General features: G+C 46.2%; 1 protein-coding gene across 4 annotated transcripts in view; it reads right to left on the bottom strand.

The window, feature by feature from the left end:
* Positions 1 to 7,106: 7,106 nt before the first annotated feature.
* LOC140106010 (ovostatin-like) overlaps positions 7,107 to 27,342 on the bottom strand; it is a 44,357-nt gene continuing 24,121 nt past the window's right edge. For 3 of the 4 annotated variants that reach the window (XM_072130161.1, XM_072130162.1, XM_072130160.1), the window contains 12 exons: positions 26,128 to 26,304; positions 25,562 to 25,643; positions 24,759 to 24,912; positions 23,745 to 23,822; positions 22,516 to 22,678; positions 21,779 to 21,993; positions 21,445 to 21,657; positions 12,557 to 12,681; positions 12,388 to 12,478; positions 10,637 to 10,705; positions 9,030 to 9,132; positions 7,107 to 8,092 (listed from right to left, as the gene is read on the bottom strand). In XM_072130161.1, coding sequence (XP_071986262.1) covers positions 8,052 to 8,092; positions 9,030 to 9,132; positions 10,637 to 10,705; positions 12,388 to 12,478; positions 12,557 to 12,681; positions 21,445 to 21,657; positions 21,779 to 21,993; positions 22,516 to 22,678; positions 23,745 to 23,822; positions 24,759 to 24,912; positions 25,562 to 25,643; positions 26,128 to 26,304 — 1,511 coding nt within the window. In that variant the 3' untranslated portion in view covers positions 7,107 to 8,051. Of the gene's footprint in view, positions 8,093 to 9,029; positions 9,133 to 10,636; positions 10,706 to 12,387; positions 12,479 to 12,556; positions 12,682 to 21,444; positions 21,658 to 21,778; positions 21,994 to 22,515; positions 22,679 to 23,744; positions 23,823 to 24,758; positions 24,913 to 25,561; positions 25,644 to 26,127; positions 26,305 to 27,342 lie in introns of those variants that run through there. The other variant, XM_072130163.1, reaches the window with a different exon arrangement.

Raw genomic sequence — 27,342 nt, forward strand, 5'->3', positions numbered from 1 at the left:
ATCATGCAAATCAACAGAGGCTTCTTATTACCGCATAGATTAGATTTTATTTGAACATATAATACGGAGCTATGCTACACAGCCAGGCTATTGTTATAGACAGGTCCAGAATACACAGCTAGACCACTGTATAGGGGGAACTCCTGACTACACAACCAAGCTCCTGTTATAGGAGGAGCAACAGTTTACACAACCAGACTCCTCTTATGGTAGGCGGTCCAGACTACACAAAGAGAATACTGTTATAGAAAGAGGTCCAGACTACACAAGCAGAATACTGCTATAGAGGGAGGTCCAAACTACAAAACCAGACTGCTATTGTAAGGGATACTCGCCGACTACACAACCAGATTCCTACTATTGGAGGAGCTACACACTACACAACCAGACTAATGTTATGGAGGGCGGTCCAGACTACACAAGCAGAATACTGCTATAGAGGGAGGTCCAAACTACAAAACCAGACTGCTATTGTAAGGGACACTCGCCGACTACACAACCAGACTCCTACTATTGGAGGAGCTACACACTATACAACCAGACTAATGTTATGGAGGGCGGTCCAGACTACACAAGCAGAATACTGTTATAGGAAGAGGTCCAGACTACACAAGCAGAAAACTGTTAAAAAAAAAAGGGGTCCAGACTACACAAGCAGAATACTGTTATAGAGGGAGGTCCAGACTACACAAGCAGAATACTGTTATAGAGGGAGGTCCAGACTACACAAGCAGAATACTGTTATAGAGGGAGGTCCAAACTACAAAACCAGACTGCGATTGTAAGGGGCACTTGCCACCTACACAGCCAGACTTCTACTATTGGAGGATCTACAGACTATAAAAACAGAATAACTTTATAGGGTGAGGTCCAAACTACAAAAATAGACTGATATTACAAGGGGCACTCCTGAGTACACAGCCAGACACCTGCTATAGGAGGAGCTACAGACTATACAACCAGACTACTGTTATGATGGGCGGTCCAGACTACACATGCAAAAAACTGTTATAGAAGGGGCTCCAGACTACACAAGCATAATACTGTTATAGAGAGAGGTCCAAACTACCAATCCAGACTGCAATTGCAAGGGGCACTCCTAACTACACAGCCGGACTCCTGCTATTGGAGGAGCTACAGACTACACAACCAGACTACTGTTATGGTGGGCGGTCCAGACTACACAAGCAGATTACTGTTATAGGGTGAGGTCCAAACTACACAACCAGACTGCTATTACAGGGGGAACTTCTGACTACACAACCAGACTGCTATTACAGGGGGAACTTCTGACTACACAACCAGACTCCAGTTATTGGAGGAGCTACACACTACACAACCAGACTAATGTTATAGGAAAAACTACAGACTATATAACCAGACTACTGCAAAAGTGGGCACTTACAGACTACACATGCAGAATGCGGTTATTGGAGAAGGTCCAGACTACAAAGCCAGACTGCTTTTATAGGAGGAAGCCCAGATTACACTGCCAGATTGCTGTTATAGGGGAGATCCATACTACACAACCAGACTCCTTTTATACTACACAGCCAGACTACTGTCTTAGGGGGAGGTCCAGACTACACAGTCAGACTACTGTCTTAGGGGGAGGTCCAGACTACACAGTCAGACTACTGTCTTAGGGGGAGGTCCAGACTACACGGTCAGACTACTGTCTTAGGGGGAGGTCCACACTACACAGCCAGACTGCTGTCTTAGGGGGAGGTCCACACTACACAGTCAGACTACTGTCTTAGGGGGAGGTCCAGACTACACAGTCAGACTACTGTCTTAGGGGGAGGTCCAGACTACACAGTCAGACTACTGTCTTAGGGGGAGGTCCAGACTACACAGCCAGACTAATGTTATAGGGAGAGCTCCAGTGACAGGGTGCTGTATAGAGTGCATTTAAGAGTACTCCTAGTACTGTCATAGGGGATGCTTCAGACAAAAGCTCTAGACTATGCAGCCAGACTTTTGGTCTGCATTAGGGGAGGTCTGGACTACACAGGCAGACTAATATTAAAGGGGATGGTCCAAAGTAACCCGAGTTACTTCTACAGGGGGCATTTCTTTCTGCGCAACAAAATTTAAAGAGGCAGCCCCAACTATACAACCAGACTGTTGTTATAGGGGCGTGTGGATGTCCAGAATACACAGTCTGCTTTTACATTACAGAATCTCCAAACACCGACTACAATACACCGCTGCTCGAGTTACGTGACTTCCAGCAAACAGATCAGCCTCCAGTCCTGGTAATAGCAGGTTATTCTGCGTGTTGGGGCAGATGTCTGAAAACTTGTTATGTATAATGTATGAAGGGTGCGGACAGGAGCCAAATAATCCCTGTGAGTTCCCATGTGGGATTATTACTCTGTTTATAGCCTTCCTAGATTCCAGGTTTAATTATGGACCTAAAATCCTTCATTTCTTTCTAGGTAGGTGATACACTATGTCAAATTCTTATCTTTGATCAGAAAATAATTGTATCCCTCATATTAGGCAACATATTACACAAAGCATCGCAGAGATGTAGCAGAGCAACTTACAAGATCTTTATCAAACAGAATTGTAAAGGATTACATGCAATTCATTTTAAGACCAAGGAAATTGGGCTAAATGACAAACTCAACTCTGCAATTTCATTTCAATTCAATTAACATAAAAGGCAACCTGTGTTGGGTATTGTCCCCGGAGAGATGTGTAATCAGACCTTTGTATATGTTGTCAGTAGCAGCAGGACTGTGATATATAAATTTATTTCCTAGTATTGTAGCTTCTCCAAGTGCACAAGAGGTGTCCTCACACTACTGTGCTCTGTTCTCTCTGCACAAGTGTAAAATATTGTGGCAGATAATGTAACTAGGGGTCGTATGTAAGTCGAGTGTTCTTAAGTAGGGGACCGCCTGTACTTACCCGGTCCTGCCGCGATCCCGCGGTGCATTGTCTGACGAGGATTCGGGTCCGGCACGATTCACTAACATCGTACGTCTGAGTTCCTGCATGTGTTCGCGGTCCGCCGGAGTTCACCTTCTTCGTCCCGGTGCATGTGACTGCTTGTTCTTGCGACACAGATCCTTTTTTAAATTCCGTGGTTTGTCTGAATCCGTCTGGTTGTCCGACGGCCTGCCCCCGGATTTTTGTTGCGTGCAAGCCGTCATCGATGCAGCAAAATCCGATCGCGTGCACCAAAATCCCGGGCAATTCGTCGCAAAATGGAAATATTCGGGAAACCCGAAAGTGCGGCATTCGGACCCTTAGTAAATGAGCCCCATTGTCTCAGGAGAGATGTGTATTATTGTGTTTTATTTCCTACTATTGTAGCTTCTCCAGGTGCAAAATAGGCGTGTCCTCACACTGCTGTGCTCTGTTCACTCTGCAGCCAGTGACTGGCAGTGTTGGATATTGTCCCTGGAAAGATGTCTAATTAGACCTTTGTGTATGTTGTCAGTAGCAGCAGGACTGTGATATATGGATTCATATTGCAGTATTGCGGCATATCCAAGTGCACAAGAGGCGTCTCCTCACACTGCTGTGCTCTTAGCTCGCTACATTGACCTTCTTCACAGCCTGTCCCCTCTCCTGTGAGTGACACCTGTGAGCAGAAGGGTGGATTTGAGGAGTAGCTCAATGAAGAACTAAAAGCACAGCACAGCCCTCCATTCCATGTCATTATTTTCAGATCTCTATTGTCAGATGGGTGGAGTCAGGTAGTCGGATGCAGCCGGGAACTACCTATTTGACAGAAACTAATTAGTATACTGGATACTATAACAACCCAGAAAATATGCTTAGGAGACTCTCTAATGTCAAATGGGTTGTCCTGGACTACAGCAAACAGCCTGACTCCACCATGGATCTGCCCATTTGACAACTGAGACCTGAAAATGTAAACATTGATTGCTTAGTAAATGTGGGAGGTGAGAGAAAAATTATTCTGGTTACACCAGAATAAGACACGCAATACCTTCGAAAACAATGCAAGAATTGGGGTTGGGACGATGGAAGAAGGTCCTCTCTTAAGAGTACAACCGTTGGCCATGCAACGGGTGTCCCAGCCAATTACACTCATGCATTTCAGGCAATGTAGATGACATGGAAGGCAATCACTTGCCTCTGGGGTCCACTGTTAGATTGGTCTACAAGAAAACCAAGGATTCTGACAAGCCCAATTAAATTTAGCCCAAAACTACGAGAGTCACCAATAGATCTTACAGAAGATAGGTTCTGCATGGTTCCCAAGGAGCTCAGTCCAACATTGGCTAAGTATGTTCTAAGTCAATATGATGGATCGACCCAATATTTGGATAACAAAGTGTCACAAAGAATTGTGTAAGCTCTTCATAATGAAGGGTTCATCCCACACCCAGGTCTACAGGACCTCGCCCGATTATTACCCAAGCTAGAGGGCATTAGGAGGTAGATGATCCTACCAACATGTATCATCTGTCCGAACAACTTGACAGATGTACAAAGAAGAGAACAAAGAAACATAAGGAACCTCAACATGACTGCACAAGTAATGGATGTCATCATCCTTATTGATCATCACACAATGACTATTGGTTCTGGCAATGTAAGATATCATGTTGTGATATAAGATGTGGTTAGACCGGTCCAATCAGTGCAGTGTTGCGAATGAGGCCCTTCATCTGTATCTCCCCAGCAGGTGAGCCGGCGCAACTTGCCTCAGGGAGAATGCAGTCAGTGTTAGGCCTCAGTAGTTTTAGTAGTATTCTTCCATGTGAACTGAAGTGTGATTGGAGAGTGAGCCACCACCTGACCAGGGAATGACAAAACCCCTGGACAGGAAGGGGCAAGTTCTCTTAGGCCCAGGCTCTCACCACATGAGCAGCTCTTGGGATCCAGCTCCTGACAGAGGAGCATGTCTTGGAATCCAGCTCTCCAAGAGAGCACACCTTGCAAATTGTCAGTGACCAGAGACAGACAGTGGGGCAGATTTACTTACCCGGTCCATTCGCGATCCAGCGGCGCGTTCTCTGTGGTGGATTCGGGTCCGGCCAGGATTCACTAAGGCAGTTCCTCCGACATCCACCAGGTGGCGCTGCTGCGCTGAAGTTCCCCGGAATGCACTGATCTTCACCAAGCCGGACCGAGTGAAGGTAAGCGCGAGTCCAGCAACACTTTTTTTTTTTAAATGCAGCACTTTTTCCGAATCTGTTGGGTTTTCGTATCGCCCACGCCCCCCGATTTCCGTCGCGTGCATGCCAGCGCCGATGCACCACAATCCGATCGCATGCGCCAAAATCCCGGGGCAATTCATGGAAAATCGGCGCAAATTGGGCCCTTAGTAAATGACTCCCAGTGTGATGCACACCTTCAGTGCTACACACAGAACACCCAGGACAAAGCTGCAGCTTCCATATCTGAACACAGCTACTTCCCAGCCTGCCCCTACTACCAGGCTGGTGAATCTATTCCTGAGGATCACTCTCCATGACCACTCCAGTAATCCGGAATCTCCAACAATCTGGAATCTGTAACCAGATCGTTTGGCCTGTTGCCTGCAGTTGTTCTAATAAAGAACCGTGAGTAATTTTGCACAACGGTGCCACCGTCTGTTCCCTGTATATGGCTATAACACCAAGAGCTCACCCAGGGACTCATACTACAGGGAGAATCAGTACATCAGCCTCTCCCTCCACCTTTCTTGCACACACCACCTGCTGGAGACCTGCCAGGCTGTCGGACAGCCCTCTGGTCCCCATGCCAATCACCATGACATCAGCATTCCCAACGCCGCAACCGCCATCCACTCCGGTATTCTGGGCCCCGGCTGCCTCCAGGCACCAAGAAAAGGCTAGGCCCCGGTGGGGGATGTTGCATATCCATATCCAAGAGGTCACAGAAAAGAACTTTAAAATTATATTTGATTTATGTACCATTGCGATATTTATTGCATATAACATCAGAATATGAATTTTTAAGCTGCCCCTTTGGGAATGCCCAAAAACCAACAGTAAATGCCTGGTTTCACCAATCCTGCTTGTCCTATAGCTACTGATGTCTAATCAATTATGGCACCATATAGGTTGCAGAAATACCCTATGTGGTATAGATGTAGACTTTTAAAATTCAGTCTTTATCTTCGTAGGAAAACGTTTCAACATGAAGCAACATTTGAGCTTTTGCAGCTTACATTGCCATCTTGTGGTATCCTACACTTATACCCCAGGGGATATATTGTCATTGGAAGGATATATCCACTCTGGCTTTTCAGGTAGCTAAAATAAATGTATAGGGAATTCCTGCATGATTCATGTCTGTGGCCCCTGGAAGATCCATCATAGGGCAGGCATTAACCCCGTAATAAACCACTCTTAGGTGGTGTAGACCCATAAGGGTCTTTGGGCTACTACCATACCACGTGCAAGGAGGTCACCTCTTGACCACAATAGATTTGGCACATGTAGACCATCATAGAGAGTGATTGACCATTGCATGGTACCACTTCTAACATTCAAGGACATCTACCACCAGGATGAAGCACACTGACCCAATGGTGTGCACCCCCTTTGGCAGGATTCACTTTTCTTTGCGCTTCTTATGCCCTCGTTTTTAAGAATAAAATGCTTTAAGAACTATGCAAATGAGCCTGAGGGGCTCCAGGCTCCATTAAAACCTATGGCCCTGGAGCCTCTCAGGCTCATTTGCATAATTCTAAAATCCTTTTTTTGTACAAATAAGAATAAGAAGCTAAAAGAAAAGCCGGTCCTGCCAGAGAAAGAGCACGGCAGTATGTCAGTGTTCTTGGCTTAAAATCATTAATACTGGTGGTCGATGTCCTTTAATGGAGATCCTTGAGCTGGTCCTTCAGTGGTAGCAGATACACCCCATACAATGGACTAGCGGGGATCTTCAAAGATCAGATCATGGTGGTGTATGAGTCCCATCAGTTTGTTGACTGAATAGTTTGTGTGCTTGATTGGGTGCTTTAGCTTCTTCTCTAGAATTTTACTTCACCTTCCTAGGTGACCATCACTTTTCAAAGATTATTGGTTGAATTTGGAGAATAATCCTTAAACAAAAGCCATGAGATTATGGGACTTTATTGAGAGTTTAATCCAAGAACATAAAGAATGGTTCTCATACTTTAGACCATATTGTGCGTAAACATTGCGAAACCTTTTCAAAAAGACCTTATCTAGATCCTTGATTCCTTCAAGGGTTCTCCTGACCCCTTACTATTAATTGCTGATTTATAGGATAAACCATTAAAAGCTTATTGTGGGAGAGGAATACTTGGCAATCCTCGCTGATCAGTCAGTCAATACTATGGAGAGGCAAGTAGACACAGACACAGAGGTCACACATTTTCACCAAATAACAGATTCTCGTAGATTTTTTAATACTTATTCCCAATCTGCTATAATTGGGATTACCATAGAGATTCCATTCACTTTCAAAAGTATATAACAGTATAACTGAATCCCTGAAAGCAAACTGCATCAAGTCATGGGGGCGTCTGTTACATGACTGCAATCACCACCATTATCTGCTCTCTACTCTGCTAGTTCTTTCCTCTCACCCTCTCGCTCATACAGCTGTTAGCTGACCTCATGCACCAAGAAAATCTCTATAACCTCACATCTGCAGGAGGGAGGAGGAGGGAGAGAGTTAGCAGGGCAGAGAGGAGTTAATGATGACACCAGGGACTCCAACACTCTGAGACTCAATCCAGTTTGCTGGTAGGGAGCCAGGTCTACTTTTATCCACTTTAGTACTGAGCAGAAGCAGTTATGTTAATTATTAAAGCAGATTGGAATATTGCATTAAACAGCAAAGCAGAACCTGTCATCTGGTGAAAATGTGTGATCCTGATGAAGGGTTCCCTTTAAAGTCAATAGGAGTTTTCTGCATCCTGATCATCTAAAACAGATTATTCAGTATTTCCTATCTCTATAGAAGAGATTTCACTGTGTGAATCATATTCACATTATACTATGTTACTCTCAAAAAAATTTCCGTAGTTGGTTGTTTCAGATAAATGTTGGGTAATTCTTTAGGCCAATATCTTCTTATGACTGTTAGGCACAGGGGTTCTGATATGATGTGTAGCCATTCTCAGCTGTAGAGATAAAATTGGAAATATTAACCCAGTGTTATCTCAGGGCTGTGGAGTCAGGATCAGAGTTAGAGTTATAGTCAGGTCTTTGTTGGGTCTGTAAAACTATCTTTACCTTGTAATTTCCCATGTAATCCAGCTCTACAGAACCTGCCGAGCCACCAGTATTTTAGGTTTTTTTTAATGGTGCCATGGTCTGTCACCATGTGGCCATCAGTGGATGAATGGTGACATACATTATACAGACCACCACTCAATCACTGTGCCTCCAGCATGGAGACCTGGAGCCAAGCGTATGGACAGGGTAAGAAAATACAGTAATAAAAATGTAAAAGAAATAGTAAAAATTAAAAAAAACCTGTCTCCCAATTTTAATTTAAAAAATACACAGGATCGGAATTACTGCACCCAAATCAACCATTGCATTACTTTTCCAGTACGATGAACAAAGTTTAAAAAAATCGAACAAAAATTTGCAAGATTTTCCATCTATTTCCAAGACAGGGAAATAAAAAGCAATCAAGCGGCGCGGGACCAATGAGCGACGGAGGAAGTGAGTACATCTTTTTTTAAAACTTACTTCCACAGTCCCCCTGTAAGATTTTCAAAAGAGTCAACAACCCCTTTAAGCAATAAAACAGAAGGCCACCTCAATGCCACTATTGATAAATAACCCCCATCCTGTTATTTATTAATAATGCGCCATTTATCATGTAAAAAGTCAAACATTAGTTAGTATTGATGCTTTTTTTTCTTTTCTTTTTAAATTCCATAAACCTCACGGTGCCATGAAAATCTAAAAATCACGGGTACATTGATGTTAAAATAAAAAATGTATCTTGGTCATTCAGGGTTTACTATTACAACCCTCTTCTATAGACATCTACGAGGTTCTAGGATTTCCTGCCTTTGGTGTAGTTTCCGTCAGATCTAGAATTACCTGTTTCGTAGTAATCGTACACATAGACGGAGGCGGTTTTCACATTCAGTACCCTGGTGCCCATCACAACATTGAATGAAAGTTGCATCGTTTCATTGGTTACCTACGGGAGAGACACAGAAGGAAAATAATCAACACATAACCACCATGCCGGCCACCCAACCCAAATGCATTGGGCCCGATCCCATTGTAGACATTGCCCCAACAAATTTAGCGCCACATAGTCAGATGAGGGGTGACTCTTGTGCAGCCCTGCCCCACAATGAATGGCTTTGTGCAGTTTATAAAATGGTCTGACAGTTCATGGGCAGATCCCTGCACCTTCTAGGGGAACCTATTTTATCCAGGGTAAAGTTGGTAAGAATGAACCTCAAGCACATGTGGAAGGTTCCCACTTCCGAAATATCCAGATTCTTCATCTCCCTCAGTGGCTCTATTTTTAGTCACATTGTTACCATGGCTTGGCTAATAGTCTAGCTCGGTGCTCAGAAATGTTGTCCTGGAGTTGTGGTTTTAGATATGACCACTATCAAGATGGCTGTCAGGGCCACGGGTGCCCCTTTGACCCATATCCCGAGTCCCAGGTGCACCCGTGTGCCTTACTCTGCCCCTGGAGCCTGCCTGCTAACTTACCTTTCCCGGCTCCAGAGGCGGCCTCCTTGCTCCCCGCAGTCCGGCACGTGCATTCCCGTCTCCTAGGGCTCTTTAAGATTTAAAGGGCCAACGCGCCGATAATTGTCACTGGCTGGCTGCCTTCCAAGATAAATTCCTGCCCCTTCCTGTTTCCCCTGCTGGATCTTTGTGCCTCATAGCTTAGAGAAAGCTTTCCTGATGCCCTGTGTGATTACCTGATTTCCTGTTGTGACCTCGATTCCGTTCTTGACCTCACCCTTGTGCTGCCCGTCCTGACCTTCCGCTACGTCCCCAACTCCGATTCTGTGATGCCTGTCCTGATCTAACGCTACGTCCCCGTTTCCTATGCTATGCTGCCTGTCTCACCCTTCTGCCTGTTCCAGACCACGAGTTTGCTTGATGAATCTGTACTACACCTTGGCTGCCACCACGGACAAAGTCACGCCTGTGAAACAACCTGGTGGTACCACGCTGCAGCAAGTCCAACCCTCCTTGCGGCAGGCTCTGATCCACTACCTCCGATCCTGACAATGGCGTTTGTAAATGCTTCCTAAAATCCAAAAACCTTGGAAATTGTCCCTAATGTGAACCCTTAGGGGATAGTTTTTGTAAAGATCAAATAATCTATTTGTCGATTTGGTACAAATCTATCGATTTAGAAATTTTTCGATATTGTCCAATTTGATTTAAAACATTGTAAACGTGAGAACAACCCAAGGCTGAGGGATCCGTTATAATATCCTTTGATTTCTATGGTTCAATTGATCATTTGCACCTCATTTATTTGGCTTCCGTTATTATTGTTGAAATGAAAATTAAAATTTTGTACTTGTAAATGTACCAATTTCTAGGACTACATTGGTTTGAACAGGCCTGAATTGAATCTTAGGAATCCGGCAAAGTTCAACAAATTAAATCGGATTCGGTAAGTTTGTAATTTTGATGAAAATGACATTTTCTAAGTGACTACTCACAGAGTTCAGATACAGGATCACGTGATTGTTATTGGTCTCACTGTAGGAAATCACATTTGCCTTGACCAACTGTAAGAAAATAAAAAAAAAGTAGGAAGATTTTTTTTTAAAAATTCCAGTATTTCAAGGAAAACTACCGGCACATGAAGCAAGAACTACTGTAAAAAAGAAACTGCCGTACAAATTACTCAGGGGCGGGACTATAGTGTGTGCAGGGGCTGTCATAACTCCGACAAGGTTACATATAGTATAAAAAGACATTGTACTTGGAATTACATGCCTGACAATTGCAACCTCTGAAACCCTTTGGCACCTACTATTGTGTAAATTACCATGAACATACAAGGGTGGTTGGTCATGGAGTAACCCTGTACTTTCACCAATCATTGGGAAGGACAAGTAGTCGTACATGTTAAAAACAAAATCCTCATCTTAATATTTAAAGGGGTTTTTGCACAAAGAAAAGTTAGGCCATATCCACATGCTGAGACCCCCAAAGATCACGAAAACTAGGGGTCCGTTTGATCCCTCGTTGATCCGTCAGACTAATGGAGCAGACGGCTGCGCATGATGGAGCTGATGGAGATGGGTAAGCGCGGTGCTCGGCAATTTCCGTTAGCTCCATAGAGATAAATGGAGCGAATGGTCATCCGCGGAAGTCTGCTCCATTAGTCTCACAGAGCCACGAGGTCCGACGGAGGTACATGGGACCCCATCGGACATCTACATATAGGATTGTAACCCGAGTGCACTTACACACTGCTGTTTGTCCTCTCTGGCAGTATCTGCTCTTCTTTTAGCTTCTTATGCCCTGGTTTTTACAAAAAAGGGATTTAGAAATTTTGCAATGAGTCTGAGGGACTGGAGCCCCTCTGGCTCATTTACATAATTTTTAAAGCCTTTTTTCTTAAAAGCAAGGGCATAAGAAGCTACAAAAAGAGTGGATTCTGCCAGAGGGGACACACATCAGTATGTAAGTGCACTTGGTTTACAATCCCTTATCCTAGTGGTAGACATAATTAACTAATCACTAGTCTCAGCAGTTAGGTGTCATAACCGGTGAGGCCAGTGATTGGCTGAGTGAAACAATTCAATGATCGATGTGTCATCATTTCCAGTCTGGCAAAAAATAGAAGCCCTTGGGACTGGACCCTGTACAAGTGAAACTGGAGGTCCTTTATAGGGTGAATAAGGCTTTTTTATGTTTCAAGGCTTCTTTGCTCCCAACTAAGTCCCTTTAAAGCAGGAGTTTTCAACATATTGGGGCAGATTTACTTACCCGGTCCATTTGCGATCCAGCGGCGCGTTCTCTGCGGTGAATTTGGGAACGACCAGGATTCACTAAGGTAGTTCCTCCGACGGCCACCAGGTGGCACTGCTGCGCTGAAGTTCCCCGAGGCCCGCTGGAATGCACTCAAGTTCACCGGCCTATTCCTAGTGAAGGTAAGTGCAAGTTCCGCAACAATTTTTTTTTAAAAATGCGGTGGTTTTTACAAATCCGTCGGGTTTTCGTTCGGCCACCCCCCCCCCGATTTCCGTCTCGTGCATGCCAGCAGAAATGTGCCACAATCCGATCGCATGCGCCAAAATCCCGGGGCAATTCAGGGGAAATTGGCGCAAATCGGAAATATTCGGATAACACGTTGGGAAAACGTGAATCGGGCCCTTGGTAAATGACCCCCATTCTTCGACTATGTGATTAGATGGAAATGCAACTAGGCCCAACGGTGGGCATTAATAGTAGAATATACCTCTTGGAGAGACCAATAATCTGCTTGGTATCCTGATAACATTGTAATATCAATGATGGCCATGCTGGTTTGTGGTCGAGTTCCTCTATAGCTGAAAGATAAGGAGAACATGTAGGAAATTAAGGTAAAACAACCCAAAATCCAGATATGGTGATGGGGATAGTTGTACCTGACAAGGATGTTGATATTAAAGGTATAAGCCACTCCATTTGTACAGCTGCTAGAAGAAGTCTGTACCTTCAGGAGGAAAGCGGAGTTCTGCTGAGGTACCGGGACATTGTACCTAATGGTGCTCTATATAGAACAAATGGAAAAAATAGTAAGAATAGTGAGTAATCATACAGGATGTAACTCAGGATCAGTACAGGATAAGTAATGTCATGTATGTACACAGTGACTGCACCAGCAGCAGAATAGTGAGTGCAGCTCTGGAGTATAATACAGGATGTAACTCAGGATCAGTACAGGATAAGTAATGCCATGTATGTACACAGTGACTGCACCAGCAGCAGAATAGTGAGTGCAGCTCTGGGGTATAATACAGGATGTAACTCAGGATCAGTACAGGATAAGTAATGCCATGTATGTACACAGTGACTGCACCAGCAGCAGAATAGTGAGTGCAGCTCTGGGGTATAATACAGGATGTAACTCAGGATCAGTACAGGATAAATAATGTCATGTATGTACACAGTGACTGCACCAGCAGCAGCATAGTGAGTGCAGCTCTGGGGTATAATACAGGATGTAACTCAGGATCAGTACAGGATAAGTAATGTCATGTATGTACACAGTGACTGCACCAGCAGCAGCATAGTGAGTGCAGCTCTGGAGGCGGTTACCTCGTTAGAGGAGGGTGTGTCTGTGTGTGGAGCTGCTGTGTGCTTGTGCTCCTGAGCTCCTGGAGATCCATCTATCCACCCAGGGCCTGCTCTCTCCTCTCCCAGCACTCCCGACTCCCGACTCCCAGGCTCCTTCTTCCCGGGCCAGGCCGGCGGGGGGCAGGAGAGGACAGCAACCGGCCAGCGCTATGCAGGACTCAGGGGTGAGACGTTCCACAAGGAGTCGCAGCAGTGTGACTCCTACTGCCCCTGAGTCCAATGTGAAGCAACACCCTAAGAAGCTGGATGTCCATGATGGTGCGGGTGAGAGCGGTCCTTCCGGGGCTGGAGCCATGAAGCGGAGTGCTCACAGAGGTAAGGCTGACCATGCGGGGGGAGGCTGGTCGGTGCAGGGACCCCAGGAGTCTTTGTCCACCTATGCCTCCCGGGTCCAGAGCCACCAGAGAACCGGGCCCTTTCCCGTTTTTTCATTTCCATTTTTCACTCCCCACCTTCAAAAATCTATAACTTTTTTATTTTTACACGTAAAAATCTATGTGATGGCTCATTTTTTGTGTAACAAATTGCACTTCATAGTGATTGCATTGAATATTCCATGCCATGTACTGGGAAGCGGGAAAAAAATTCCAAATGCAGTGAATATGGTGAAAAAACGTATTTGTGTCGTATTCTTGTGGGCTTGGATATTACGGCTTTCACTTCACGCCACAATTGACGCATCTAATTTATTCTTTGGGTCAGTACGATTACAGGGATACCAAATTTGTATAGGTTTTATAATGTTTTCATACATTTACAAAAATTAAAACCTCATGAACAAAATTTTTTTTTATTTTGCCGTCTTCTTGTGCTTATAACTTTTCCATACTTCGTTGTATGGAGATGAGGGTGGTATCATATTTTGCGGCTTTTTATGATGTTTTCAATGATATTATTTTTAGGACTGTACGACCTTTTGATCACTTTTTATAGAATTTTTTTTTTTTTTAAATGGCAAAAAAGTGCCAGTTTTGACTTTGGACGCGATTTTCCGTTACGGGGTTAAACGCAGTGAAAAACCGTTATTATATTTTGATAGATCGAGCATTTTTGGATGCGGCCATACCTAATGTGTTTATGATTTTTTACTGTTTATTTATATTTATATCAGTTCTAGGGAAAGGGGGGTGATTTGAATTTTTAGGTTTTTTTATTATAATTTTTTTTTTTTTACTTTTTTTTTTATTTTTATTTTTACTATTTTTCAGACTCCCTAGGGTACTTTAACCCTAGGTTGTCTGATCGATCCTACCATATACTGCCATACTACAGTATGGCAGTATATGGGGATTTTACTCCTCATACATTACAATGTGCTGATAGCACATTGTGACGAATGGGTTAACCCGAAGTAGCTTCGGGTCTTCGTGAGACCCGAAGCTACCATGGCGACGCCCATGCGCCGCGATCAGCAAGAAAACACCGGTGCCGGCACCAATCGCGGGTGTTACCGGTAAGCCTTTGCTGCAATATGCAGCAGAGACTTACCGGCTATGGAGAGGGCTCGGCCCGCGAGCCCTCTCCATGCATCGGAACGCGACCGTCGCCGTGAATACACGGCGGGCGGGCGCGAACCGGTTAAATGATGATAGATTTTCAGAAATGGCTGATAACAGAGAGCAAAGGCTGAAGGGGTTGCAGCCTGCAAGCCAGGTGGAGGAGGAGGATGATGATGATGATAACGAGCAGCAGTTTCCACCTGGCAGTCTGCAGGAAGATCAGCAGGCCTCGTGCAGTGGGCCCCCTGCAGGACAGCCAGCAATAACACCTCGCTCGGGGGAGGACAGTGACACCGGCAGCCAGGGAGGGGCGCTCATGGCAGAGATCCGGCTGCTCGAGTCCCCAGTGCACATGGAGAACTTTTCGTTTGGTGATGAGCTCCCAGAGGAAGCCGCTGTGGAGAGCAGACGGAGGAAGAGTAAGAAGACCAGGCCAAAGAAGCAAGAAGAGGTATGTTTCATCTTTACCCCCCTCCCTGTAAACCCCCCCGGGCAAAGCGCTGGGTCAGCTCACTGTGCAAGCCCTGCTACCCAAACCCCCCGAGTTCTGCTGTGGACCGGGTGCAAAGGTGCAGGGAGATTACAGGTGTGACATCTGATGTGGCGATGGGCTCCGTCTCTGTTTGTGGTAACAGTGGGGGAGCAGGGGAGGCATCGGCCGCAAGGCCGGACAGTCAGGGCGGCTCGGATGTGGCGATACCATCAAAATCCAGTGCTGCGTCCCCCGGTGGGAGGTGGGGATAGCCCGGCACTGGTGGCAGCTTCCGGTGCCTCGGTGCCTCTTCGTGCCTCGGCGCCTCTTCATGTTGTTGCCGCTGATCACCCAGTTGAGGGGCGGCGGCAGTGTGGAGGGGTCGGTGAGGCTGAAGGCTCCGGACCTCCCAAACAGAAAGTACTGTTTTTGTCGGTGTTGGGGATAGTGAGAATTCTGTGCAGACCGGAGATCAGCGGCGCCTCACACCGGCTAAAGAGCAGCGGCAATTGTTTCCAAGCCCCAGGAAAAGCAAAATAACATCTGCTACTGATGATGCGGAGGGCACAAGTGTGACAAGAGTTGTGGTCCCTTCTGGGCGATGCTCTGCTGGGGGACCCCCGTCCCTTGTGCCTGAAGATGCGGAGGTGGTCATGTCCCCTGATGTTGGTGCTGGTCCAGCCAGTGTGAATGATGTCAGTAAAGTTGTGGTGGATAATGTGAGTGGAGTGAGTGTTGCAGAACCGGTTATCGGGGTGAGTGATGGAGTGACTGGTGGTGCGGGTGGCATGGAGGTGGGTAGTGTTAATGTGGTGGGTGCAGGGGTTGGTCCGGTTGCTCCCCCAGTGGTGGCCCCTATTAAGAGCTATGCCAGTGTCGCTGCTGGGGGAAGTGGGGTTCCATCATCCTCGTCTCTGGGCTCTGGGGGCGGCTTTTTGCAACGGCGCCTCCTGCAGGCCTTAGAGAAGGGTGAATGGACGATCAATGTAGTGGGGCAGGAGGTTGATTTGTCGTTTTGGATAGAGAGGCACGGCCTGTCTGCCTTCCGAGAGCAAAGAGGCAGGGAGACACCATGGTCGCTCCCAACAACCGGGCCAGGGGCTAACCATAGGAATGTGGTCCGTCTTCGGTGGCGTGGCAGTGATGTGTGTCCCCCTCGGGCACGGGTAGTTGAGCTGCTGCTGAGGATGGACTTCAAGGCAGCTGACATGTTTGCCTTGATCCATCCCTATGGTACATCTGAGTTTGATGTCAGCTTTGTTCGGCCGGAGGGGCTTGAGCTCTTCTGGTCCAACTATGAGTTGAGATACAACGAGCCCGAGTGGCGGGACTTTGCTGTGCAAGCAGTGTCCCACCAGAGCGAACTCAAGAAAGTGACCGTTCTTACCCTTAATGAATCACTATCTTGCTTTGACATCATGACCTGGATGAATCGTTATGGAGAGGTAATGGGAGTACCCGAAAAAAATCGAGATGAGTATGGTATCTGGTCAGGGGCCTGGACCTTCATGGTGGGGAGGGATCGGATCCTGATCTTCTACCGGGGGCAGCCAAAAGCTGTGTCACAGGTGCAGTGACCCCACACATTTCAGCAGAAACTGCACTGTGCAGAAGTGTGCGTTGTGTGGGGGTGTCGGCCATCTCGCTGCATCCTGTACAGGGCAGATTAGGTGTAACCTGTGTGGTGATCTCGGTCACCCGTACAGTCGTTGTCCTCTTTCCTTTGCTAATGCAGGCTTTACCTCAGCGGATGAAAGCCATGAGGCTGAATCTGCTGGAGAGGGGAATAGCAGAGGCGGAGTAATGGAGGGGCCAGGGAAGAAAGACAGGAAAAAGACGCCTGCCCAGCTAAGGCGTCTAGAGAAGCGTCAACAGGAGAGAGAGCGGGGGGGAGTCTCGGGCTGCTGGGACAACCTCTGGCGCTGTCCTGGAGACCACACCTGTTGCTGAGGCCCCAGGGGTTGATGTACTGGATGAGTAGGTCAGGAGGATCGAGAGAGAGGAAGGTGCCACGTCCTGAGACTCCTCCCATTATGAGAGTATGGATGAGGATAATAGGGTGTGGCTAGAGGAAAAGTGTAAGCGTGGTGCCAAAAAGAAGAAAAAGGGTAAAAAGAAGGGAGGTGTAAGATCTTCTCCCTCCCTGACTAAGGTACCCAAGGAAGGTGCAACCAACCAGCGGCACCCACTCCGTTGACGTTGGCGTCCATTAATGTTGCCAGCATTAAGTCTGATGCGGCTAGATTTACGGCCTTTGATTTTCTCGGCCGCGTTGAAGCCGACATTTTATTTTTGCAGGAGACCAGGCTGCCAGATTTGGCAGCCGTGTTTAAAGCTAAGAGGGAATGGAGACATGGGCCTTCCTATTGGTCTCTTGCGGCCGAGCCGTATAGCGGAGTGGTGTTCCTTTTTACCTCACCGGTAGAATGCCGACGAGTTATTGAGTTAGAAATGGGGAGGTGCCTGATCCTGGATGTCCTCATGAAGGGACAAGAATTTCGCCTAATTAATATCTATGGTCCCCAGTCCAAGTGGGACAGGAAGTGTCTCTTTATGAGGATCAAGCCCTACCTTTTTACAAGTCGGCAGGTGGTCTTTGGAGGGGACTTCAATGCTGTCACGAGGTCCCAGGATAGGGGAGGTTCCAGAGACAAGCTGACTTATGATAGCGTCGCTCTTAATAGCATAGCTAGTGAGGATCGCCTGGTGTATGTCCACATACGGCACACCCCAGGCCACGCGGGATTCACCTATTATAGGGGTAGCTGCAGGTCTAGAATAGACAGGTTTTATTTAAAGGAGGAAGCCATTTCTTCACCAGTTTCTGTTGTTGAGGTGAAGTTCTCCGACCACTGTTTAATTTTGTTTTCTCTGAATGTTACAGAGACCCCCCGGATGGGAAGAGGCTACTGGTAGCTCAATCCTTTGAGGACTTTCTTCAGAGCCAGGTACCATTGCTGGGTCTTTGTAGCAGAAAGTCAGAGTGGTGGGAGATGCTCAAGAAAAGGGTGGCGAGATTCTTCCGCCAGCTCTCGAGCCTCAGGAGCCTGGACAGGTACCGCCTGTATCAGGGCCTGAGGAGGAAACTCGAGCATCTCGTCTCGACTGGAGGTAGTCGTGAGGACATCTCCAGAGTGAAATCTTACTTAAGAGGTGTCAGTACGATAGACTCGTATCTTTGGTTTTTGAGAGGGATTACGGGAAATACCGCTCGCCCACCCTTACAGAAACTGCAAGATGTCAGTGAATGGTAAAGTTGTCACGGGACTGGTTGACAGTACGGGATCCCTGAAAAGGTCCAGATCAGGGATTCTGGAGGTCGTCAGATCCTTCTACTCGCACCTCTTGGGCAGGAAGGATCTAGATCGGGATGTGATGTCGGCTTTCCTGGCTGAAACTGTCCCTGAGCCAGGAGTAGACCCTTCTCTTGATGTTTTGACAGATATGATCAGGGAAGAGGAAGTCAGCTTGGCGATTGAAGGGCTCGCCCTCAAGAAATCGCCAGGTCCGGATGGCTTAACATCTGAGTTTTATAAGACCTTTAAGGACGCTTTGGTTCCCCTCTTGACTGAGGTATTCAATGAGTGTCTTTCCTCGGGCGCTCTGCCGAAGTCAATGAGGAGGTCAGCCCTGATCATTCTGTCAAAGGGTAAGGACCGATCTCGTGTTGAGAACTGGCGTCCCATAGCGCTTCTCAATACAGACAGAAAGGTTTTGGGAAAGGTGCTGTTTAATCGGCTGGTGCAGTTTGCGCCCCGGCTCCTTTCGGGGACCCAGCACTGCTCTGTTCCAGGCCGCAGTACATTTAGTGCTGTGCTTTGTGTCCGGGAGGCAGTGGAGCAGGGCAGGGCTGGTAATTGGAAGGGGTACTTGCTGTCCTTGGATCAGGCAAAAGCGTTTTGATCGGGTTAACCACGAGTACCTCTGGTCTGTCCTTCTGAGGTATGGCCTGCCGGGCGGGTTTGTCAATTGGCTGAAAGTTTTGTACGCAGTGGCAGAGAGTTTCCCGCTTGTGAACGGTTGGATTGGCCGCTCTTTTGAGGTCGGGTCTGGTGTTCGCCAGGGTTGTCCTCTGAGCCCACTACTGTACGTGTTCGTGATCGACCCATTCCTTAGGAGGGTTGATCGTGGGCTGTTGGTGGGAGTCGGGATGGATCGGGCAGCACCGGAAGCCGCTCTTAGAGTGGTAGCGTATGCCGATGATGTCACCGTTTTCGTGTCCTCGGGAGGGGAAGCGCAATGGGTGATGTCAGAGGTTGACCGCTACTCAGAGGCTTCTGGGTCCAAGATCAACCGGGATAAGTGTGAGAGTCTCTGGCTGGGAGAGGGAGGTCCAGGCTTTGATCTCCCGGACACTCTTCCAGGGCCCCAGGACTCTGCCAAAGTTCTCGGCATCGAATTTGGCCAGGGGGATTACCCCATGCAAAACTGGGATGGCAGGCTTAAGATCGCCGCCCAGAAGGGGGACCAGTGGAAGGGTTGGTCTTTGACCCTCAGGGAAAGGGTTAATCTGATTAAAACTTACCTGCTCCCGTTGCTGATTTATCTGGGCAGTGTGTGCATGTTGCCAGAACCCCTCGGCTGTACAGTCTGTTCTTCCAGCTGTAATGGGGGAATAGGCTGAACCTAATCAAGAGGGAGGTTACTTACCGCACGAGGAGACAAGGAGGGTTGTGTATGGTCAACCCTGTGGTGTTCCTAGTGAATACCTTTCTTAAGATCAATGTAGCAAACATCTGGAAAGAGAGGGCTCCTCCGTGGGTATACTCCTGTAGGTGATGGTTTCGGCCTTTCTTCCAGGAATGGGAGACAGGAGGGCAAGTGAAGGATCTTCGCACGCCGCATGGGCATCTTCTGGCTTACGCTACCCCGGTTCTGAAGGGGATTCGCCAGTGGGGTCTGGGAATGTGGGAGATCAGGACCATGTTGAGGAAAATTCTTGACAAGAGGGTTCTGTTGACCCATTTCCGGAGGCCTCTGGCCCTCAGGGATTGCCCAAGTCAGGATCTGAGGGTGGGTTTGAGTTTGTTGAATTCCATCAGGATCCACTTGAAGTTTTGGGACGTGACTTGGCGCTGCTTCCATGGAAAGCTGTGTGTGAGGGACAATCTGAAGTGTAGGAGCTCTGAGGAAAGGGGCTGTCCCCGGGAGGAGTGCGGTGGCCTGCTGGAGAGCATGGACCACTTCCTGCTTCAGTGCCCCTTTAACACAGAGGTGTACAACCGGGTGGGCGCTTCCATCCATTGGCCCGGGTTGGCCGATCTCTCCTATGCGGAGTGGGCCTATGGACCATTCAGAGGCCTTGGTGGCCGGGACCGCTGCACGTTATTTCTAGTTAGCCTAGTGGTCAGGTACCACATGTGGAACGCACGGTGTTTAGTATCGACGCAGCGTAAAATCCTCCCGGTGGATGAGGTGGTTAGGAACATTCTGGGTGACCTGGTGAAGGTGCGCTCTCTGGAGTATGAGAGGCTGGGCACGGGGAGGGCCTCTCTCCTTTGGAGGGGGTTCTCCTTTAGTGTCCCTTAGTCTGTCATCTCCGCTCCTGGTGATGGGCTGATGCTGCACAGTAGATTTTTGTTTTGTGTTCTGAGCATGTAGTGATGTAGGGCTTGCAGGCACCAAACCTGGGCTTTATGTGGTTTTGATTTGTTATATGTTGATATGTTTAATGTGTTTGTATCTTGTGTATTTAGTTATATGTAGGTATAGTTCTTGTAGGTTGGTTGGTTTTGGGGTGTTGGTGTTAGTTTGGGAGGGCGGTGGACGGGATTTGGACTATACGATCCTGGGCACTGGTCTGGACTATATAACGCGAACTTTGGACGTTACACCAGTGTCTGGGTGGGAGGGTGATGGGCGTGGGATTTAGTTAGTTATATTTAATGTTATTTCTGTTTGTGTCTTTTTCTGCTTAGTATTGTTTAGTTATCTATATCATTAAAAAAAAAATTTAGGTGGTGGGACTGGGTGAAGGTTTTGTCTGTTTTCATGCTGTGTGTGTGGTGTGTGTGTGGCTGGGCCAGGAGGATTTGTAAGTTTATTTTCGTTTATATTTGTTCTTTTGTAATTCTTTTGCCAGAAGTTATGGCTTCATTTATGTTTATTATTGTTATGTATTGTTATGTTTTTCACTTTTATATAAAAAAAGATCTACAAGATGTAACCTAGGATTAGTGCAGGGATACTGGTTTCCTCACATTACCTGTACTAGACAGCAGCCAGTCCCAGTGACAGTCACACTGTAGTCACCAGGAACGCTAAGTGATCGTTTCTGGACTAGGAGTCTGTTGTCCTTATTCAGAGTTATCTGAAATGTCTGCATGTCCTGCCCAGTCACCTGTATATTGTGCTGAGCATTGGCCATAAAGACTAATTTGGCAAAGGCAGAAAGAGCCTGAAGAGCCATTACAGTGTCCTGGAAGAGAAAAAGATCCTTTAGATTTGTACGATAGATAGATAGATAGATAGATAGGTAGATAGATAGGAGATAGATAGATAGATAGATAGATAGATGATACATAGATATTACTTTTTACCTGGGTGGATCGAAATCCTCCGTAGGAATTTTGTTGTCTGATCAGCCAGACCGAGATCTGTGACATGTACGACAGCTCAGCTTGATCAATATTCATGCCCTTCGCAAGGCTAAGTAATATGTAAGCAGTGATTTCCACATCCGCAGGAGAATATAGATGGCTGAAACCTTCAACTGGTCCTGGTTTGCCTTCACGTTCCCAATGGGTTGTCCCTCCTTACAGCGAAAAAGATTTTTGTGTCAATTGGTTGAGTTGTGATTAGGCCTAAGGGCTTTATCCGAGTGACCCAATCAGTTTTCAACCTTTAACCTCAACTTCAATCTCTCTCAAAATCTTTACCATCTCGCAGAGTAGACCTGATACCCATGACAGCTGTTGGGTCAGGAGATGTGAGCTACCAGGGGTCTGGTATAAAATAGTCCTGGGAAGACCAAAGTCAAGGCTGGTGAAAGGTACGAGCTGTAAGTTTGGACAGGCAACTACAGGTCAGGTCAGGCCGGAGTCATCACCAAGAATCAATGGTCAGAGTCACACACCAAAGCCTGAGTCTGGACCACAAAGGTTTCTTATATAACTGGCTGTCTATTTGGATTGACGTCTTAATCTGTATGTGTCAATCTCCCCATAGGACTCGGGCAGCGTCATGGTGGCCTCAATCAGAACTCACAGCCATGTGAAAAAAATCTTTTTAGTTTTTACTGATTTTTATGATACACAACGTGTAAATGTCAGCTCACCTGCCGAGATGGCCTTGGATTTTACCAACTTGAGAAGACTACTCCTCCTGTGCCAATCGCCAGAGAGAGTAAACGCATAGAGCATGAGGACCCGGTTGTACAAACTTTGGTCGGTCTTGAAGGCATTCCGCAGACAGGCCATGGTACCATCTAATAAAGTCCTCTGAGGAGCATACAAGATTTTAGAAGGTATTTTTATACAAAAAGACACATTTGAGCTCCACCATCGGAACTCGCTGATGGGTCTGGTAGTGAGTCTTCTCGAGAAGAAACCGGCTACACAAAGACAAAGCTAAGCTAAACCTTTATACACGTCTTACTCGTCTTATCTTCCAAAAGGTCTAGACTAGATTTCTCCGGAATTATTTAAAGGGATCTTTCAGCAGATGTGACCATGAAATTGAAGCCAATGTTAGGTACTGTCCCTGGAGATCTTGAGTAAAAATGTATTAGTCGCAAGAATTTGGCCCTCAATTCTTTTAGAAACTTTAACGCTTTTATTTCAGTATCAATTAAAGCAAGATAGGTTCCATAGGTTTGTTCTTAAGTTGAATTTGTATGTAAGTTGGAACTGTATATTTTTTAAATTGTAGCTGCAGACAAAAATTTTTTTTTGCCCCAGTGACAATTGGAGTTTCAAAATTTTTTGCTGCAATGAGACCAAAGATTATCCATAAAGCTTCATTACAGACACCTTACAGCTGATCATTGTAGTCTTGGACTATAGTAACATCCAGAGAGCTTCACCAGAGGTCACAGAGGGCAGAGGGGTCCGTCTGTAACTAGGGATCATCTGTAAGTCGGTGTCCTTAAGTAGGGGACCGCCTGTATTGACATACCAAGATAGTAGTTTCTCCAAGTGCAATGGGGGCTTGTCGACAGTGTGGCAGCACTTGGAGATGTTACACTCATGGAATACGTGGAATGAATGGTTTTCTATAAGTAAATAATAATAACATTGACCCATTTTTCTCCAAACATTGTAGAGAAAGCTCATCCCAACCCGATAAGAACACTGGGTTTGATATCTAATATTTAGAAGGTTTAAAGGCTTGAATAATGATCCGCTTATTTTTCTATATTGTAACTAATACAATGTCAGGGTCTAGTACCTCAGGGGTGGAGCATAGTACAAGGATGTTATTAGGCTCCACCCCAACCATAACACACTTTTTTTTACTTTGTTATTGTCAATTAAAAAGAAAAAATAAGTAAAGCGTCTACATTACCCCCAGACTGTAATTGGACTCCAGTAGAGCGATGGCTAGGTAGGCCGTGTAGATGAGATCATTGTCCTCTCCTTCTTTCTGTGTAATATATAGAAAAAACAAGACAATGTCTTATGATGAGTTGTCACTGCTGAAGCTGGGCGATACTTGGCTCAATAATTTGATTATATAGAGGGACCACTATTATTGTGCACGACTTTGCCATCAATGAAAGTAGGTGTCCTGTATTTGTTACCCTCCTCACCCCTATAGATTTGGGCCACCTCTTCATCCACTATAGAAAGGAAACTGCAGACAATTACAATATAAGCACTGGGAATTGTGGTTGTGTGTCCCATGGGCCCCATACTGGTCCAAGGTCCTGTGTAGGCCTTTGCCTATTTGCTGGTTTGTAGATTCAGTACGAATCAGGAATTCCTCAGGCACAGAAAGGAATCAAAATCTTTTCTGATTCGCTTTTGGACAAATCTTTCATGAATGTTTCTTAAAATTTATCCCAGAGCTTAGGGAGAAGGGAACATAAAAAATTGATGATGAACAAGGTGAAACTCCAAAATTCTGAATTAATTAATAATAATTCTTTATGTATATAGAGCACACAGATTACGCAGTGCTACACAGTGTGCTAAATCATTCCCTGTCCCCATGGAGCTCACAATCTAATAAACCTACTAGCATGTTTTGGAGTGTGGGAGGAAACCGGAGGTCTCGGAGGAAACCCATGCAAACACAGAGAGAACAGACAAACTCTTAGTAGATGTTGACCTGGATGGGACTTGAACCCAGGACCCCAGCGCTGCAAGGCTGTAGTGGTAACCACTGAGTCACCGTGCTGCCCACACATTTTAGTGGACTAGAGCGGGTTATACAGGTAAATTGCAACATCTGTTTGGACCAATTCAATTCGAACCCAATATAAATCTTTAAAAAAATTCAACTATGCTCCCATGATCTTGTCCTGTAAAGTAAATGAGCCAAGTCACCTGGTTCTATACATTTGGTACCGTCTCTCACCCTTGTCAATATGTGGTTGGCAGCAGCTCTGAAGCAGCCGCTCTCTAGTTTCTGAGAATTTGCCAGCCAGAGGAGCGTTTGCTGTTGAATGTTGGCGTCAATGTAAATGTATTTCTTGCATCTTTCGAAAGTCTTGAAAACGTAAGCCGTCAGCCTGCAACACGGGAAACATCATTTGATGACCTGTTTGTTTTTATCCTTTATGTATTTTTTAGGTTTCAGTGATTTGAGGAAGGTCCCTGTGTATGGAGGACTCTGCATATTCGAAGTCTTGGGACCCTTTGTGGAAGCTCCATGGGACTCAAAATTCTCAAATCTTTAACATGTCTCTATTATATGACATCATCAATATTCTATCATCTAGCGAAAACCTTACAATCTGTTAATACTCTGGGGCTCATTTACTAAGGGTCCGAATCGCGCACTTTTGTCGGGTTTCCCGACGAGTTCCAATTTGCCCTAAATTGCCCCGGGATTTTGGCGCGCGCGATCGGATTTTGCGCCGGCTTTCACGTGACAGAAATCGGGGGGCGTGGCCGTCGGACAACCCGATGGATTCAGAAAAAACGCGGAATGTATAAAAAAAGAATTGTGTCTCAAGATCAGCAATCACATGCACCGGGACGACGAAGGTGAACTCCGGCGGACCTCAGTGCAGCAGCGACACCTGGTGGATATCGGGTGCACGACCTTAGTGAATTGTGCTGGACCCGAATCAGCGTCGGAGAACGTGCCGCGGGATCGCAACTGGGCCGGGTAAGTAAATGAGCCCCTCTGTGTCCTCCGATGCACATGGCACTCACCATGAATTCTCATGAATATTCGAATCTCCAAATAAGCTGTAGGCCCCTGACCACACCTTGAATCTGAGCTGCCGGTAATAACCTAAAAAAAGATAAAAATTATCAGCTTACGAAGTTGACTCTTTATCACATTTCACCTAAAATCCACACAAACTATGCCCCAATGATTTCATGAAAAATCCATGAAGTTCTCTGCACAGTTAGAGATTTCTCAGATGTCCAAACCCCCACAGACCAGCAGCTCATACAGTGTATGGCACATAAAGCAGACAGCTCCATTTTCTCTGTAGTGGTTGAAACTTGCACTTAGAGCCTATTCAAATGAATTGAATCAGATCAGCAGTACCCGGGTTTGACCACTAGAGGATCGGGCTGTCTGCATCCTTTTTGCATTTCTTATTTATCAGCTTCTGAATATGAATGATATTTGGAGGTGTTGACTTTATGGTCCCCCACCAATCTGAAAGTGTGGACTTTTGGCAGAACATTACAGGGCTGCTCGAATGAAGACCCCAGAATAAAGAGGATGACTTGAGGGCTATCAGTCTCGTACTGCACATTTTTACCCGTGTTCATGTACTGGATCGCTCTCTGGAGAATCTCGTCTGTGAGTTGTCCTGTGACATTGAGATAGTCTAGAAGATCGGGAATGGGAGCCATTCGCGCAAGGTTCTGTTCTCCGCAACCATATGGCATCTGCAGCAGGTTCTGAAGGTTTTGCAGGGGGAGACCAATGATATCTCCTAATGGAAGATAATAATGGGTTAAAAGGAAGGAATCTCCTGAGTAAAGATGATCAGACCCATATTTTCGGAATTTGGGTTTGGCCGTGTGACTCGGATGTAATGCCGGATTGACGGCGAAACGGCCAAACTGGCAAATTAACACCCCTTGCTACTATTAATGGCCATCATTGAGCAAGGGTATATATATGCGACTCGGACGTAATCATTGCTATGGCTAGTAGTAAGGGGCAACAATTTACCGGTTGGTTATTCGGCCACTAATATATGACAATACGTCTGGGTCATACGGCCAAACAACAAACAAGAACCACAGGTCTGAAATATTGTGAACGGAGTCCTCTTATATGCCAGAGTAGCATCCCATTGTGGAAAATGTATTTTCACTAATGGCTATGGTGGAGCACCAATGGCTATAAGTCTCCACATGCCTGCAAGGTGGCCTTAATTGGCAAAGTATCTGTAAGGAGAAATCTTACTTCTAAAGAGTAGCACAAATACCTCTGCATCCATTTTATCTAAGCCGTTATAAGGCACACGATCGCTGCCACCAACCAGTGGGTAATAGGAGGTGAAACATTCATGTGACCATTCTACCTCAATGAGGCCATTGACTGACTGCAGCAGTCATGACCACTGATACATCTGTCCCAGCAACATGAGTCCACATGTGCCCCAAGAAGGACACCATGGAAAGATGGAGCCAGAGACAGGGCTGTATCATTTTGTAGTCCCCCTTAAAGAGGTTGGTTACCCTTTTATATACGTTGCCCATGTGCTTTTACTGCCCTGTGGATAATCCCCAAATGTTCAACCAGTAAATCAACATTCTTGTTATTTACTTTTGTGCTGTGTGCAGAATCTCCATGGTTCTCTGCTTACATCTCTGAGCTCTGATGTATAGGAGAAGCTGTAGTGGGAGATTATGACTCATCCTGCTCCCTCCCCCTTTTCTAGTCTCTGTCAGTAAGGGCGGACAGTGAAAAGAGACACACAATGGATGACGCCATGAGGGCGGCCTAGAGCAGTGACAGAGGA

The sequence above is a fragment of the Engystomops pustulosus genome, chromosome 11 (assembly GCF_040894005.1).
Source record: "Engystomops pustulosus chromosome 11, aEngPut4.maternal, whole genome shotgun sequence".
Classification (NCBI taxonomy): domain Eukaryota; kingdom Metazoa; phylum Chordata; class Amphibia; order Anura; family Leptodactylidae; genus Engystomops; species Engystomops pustulosus.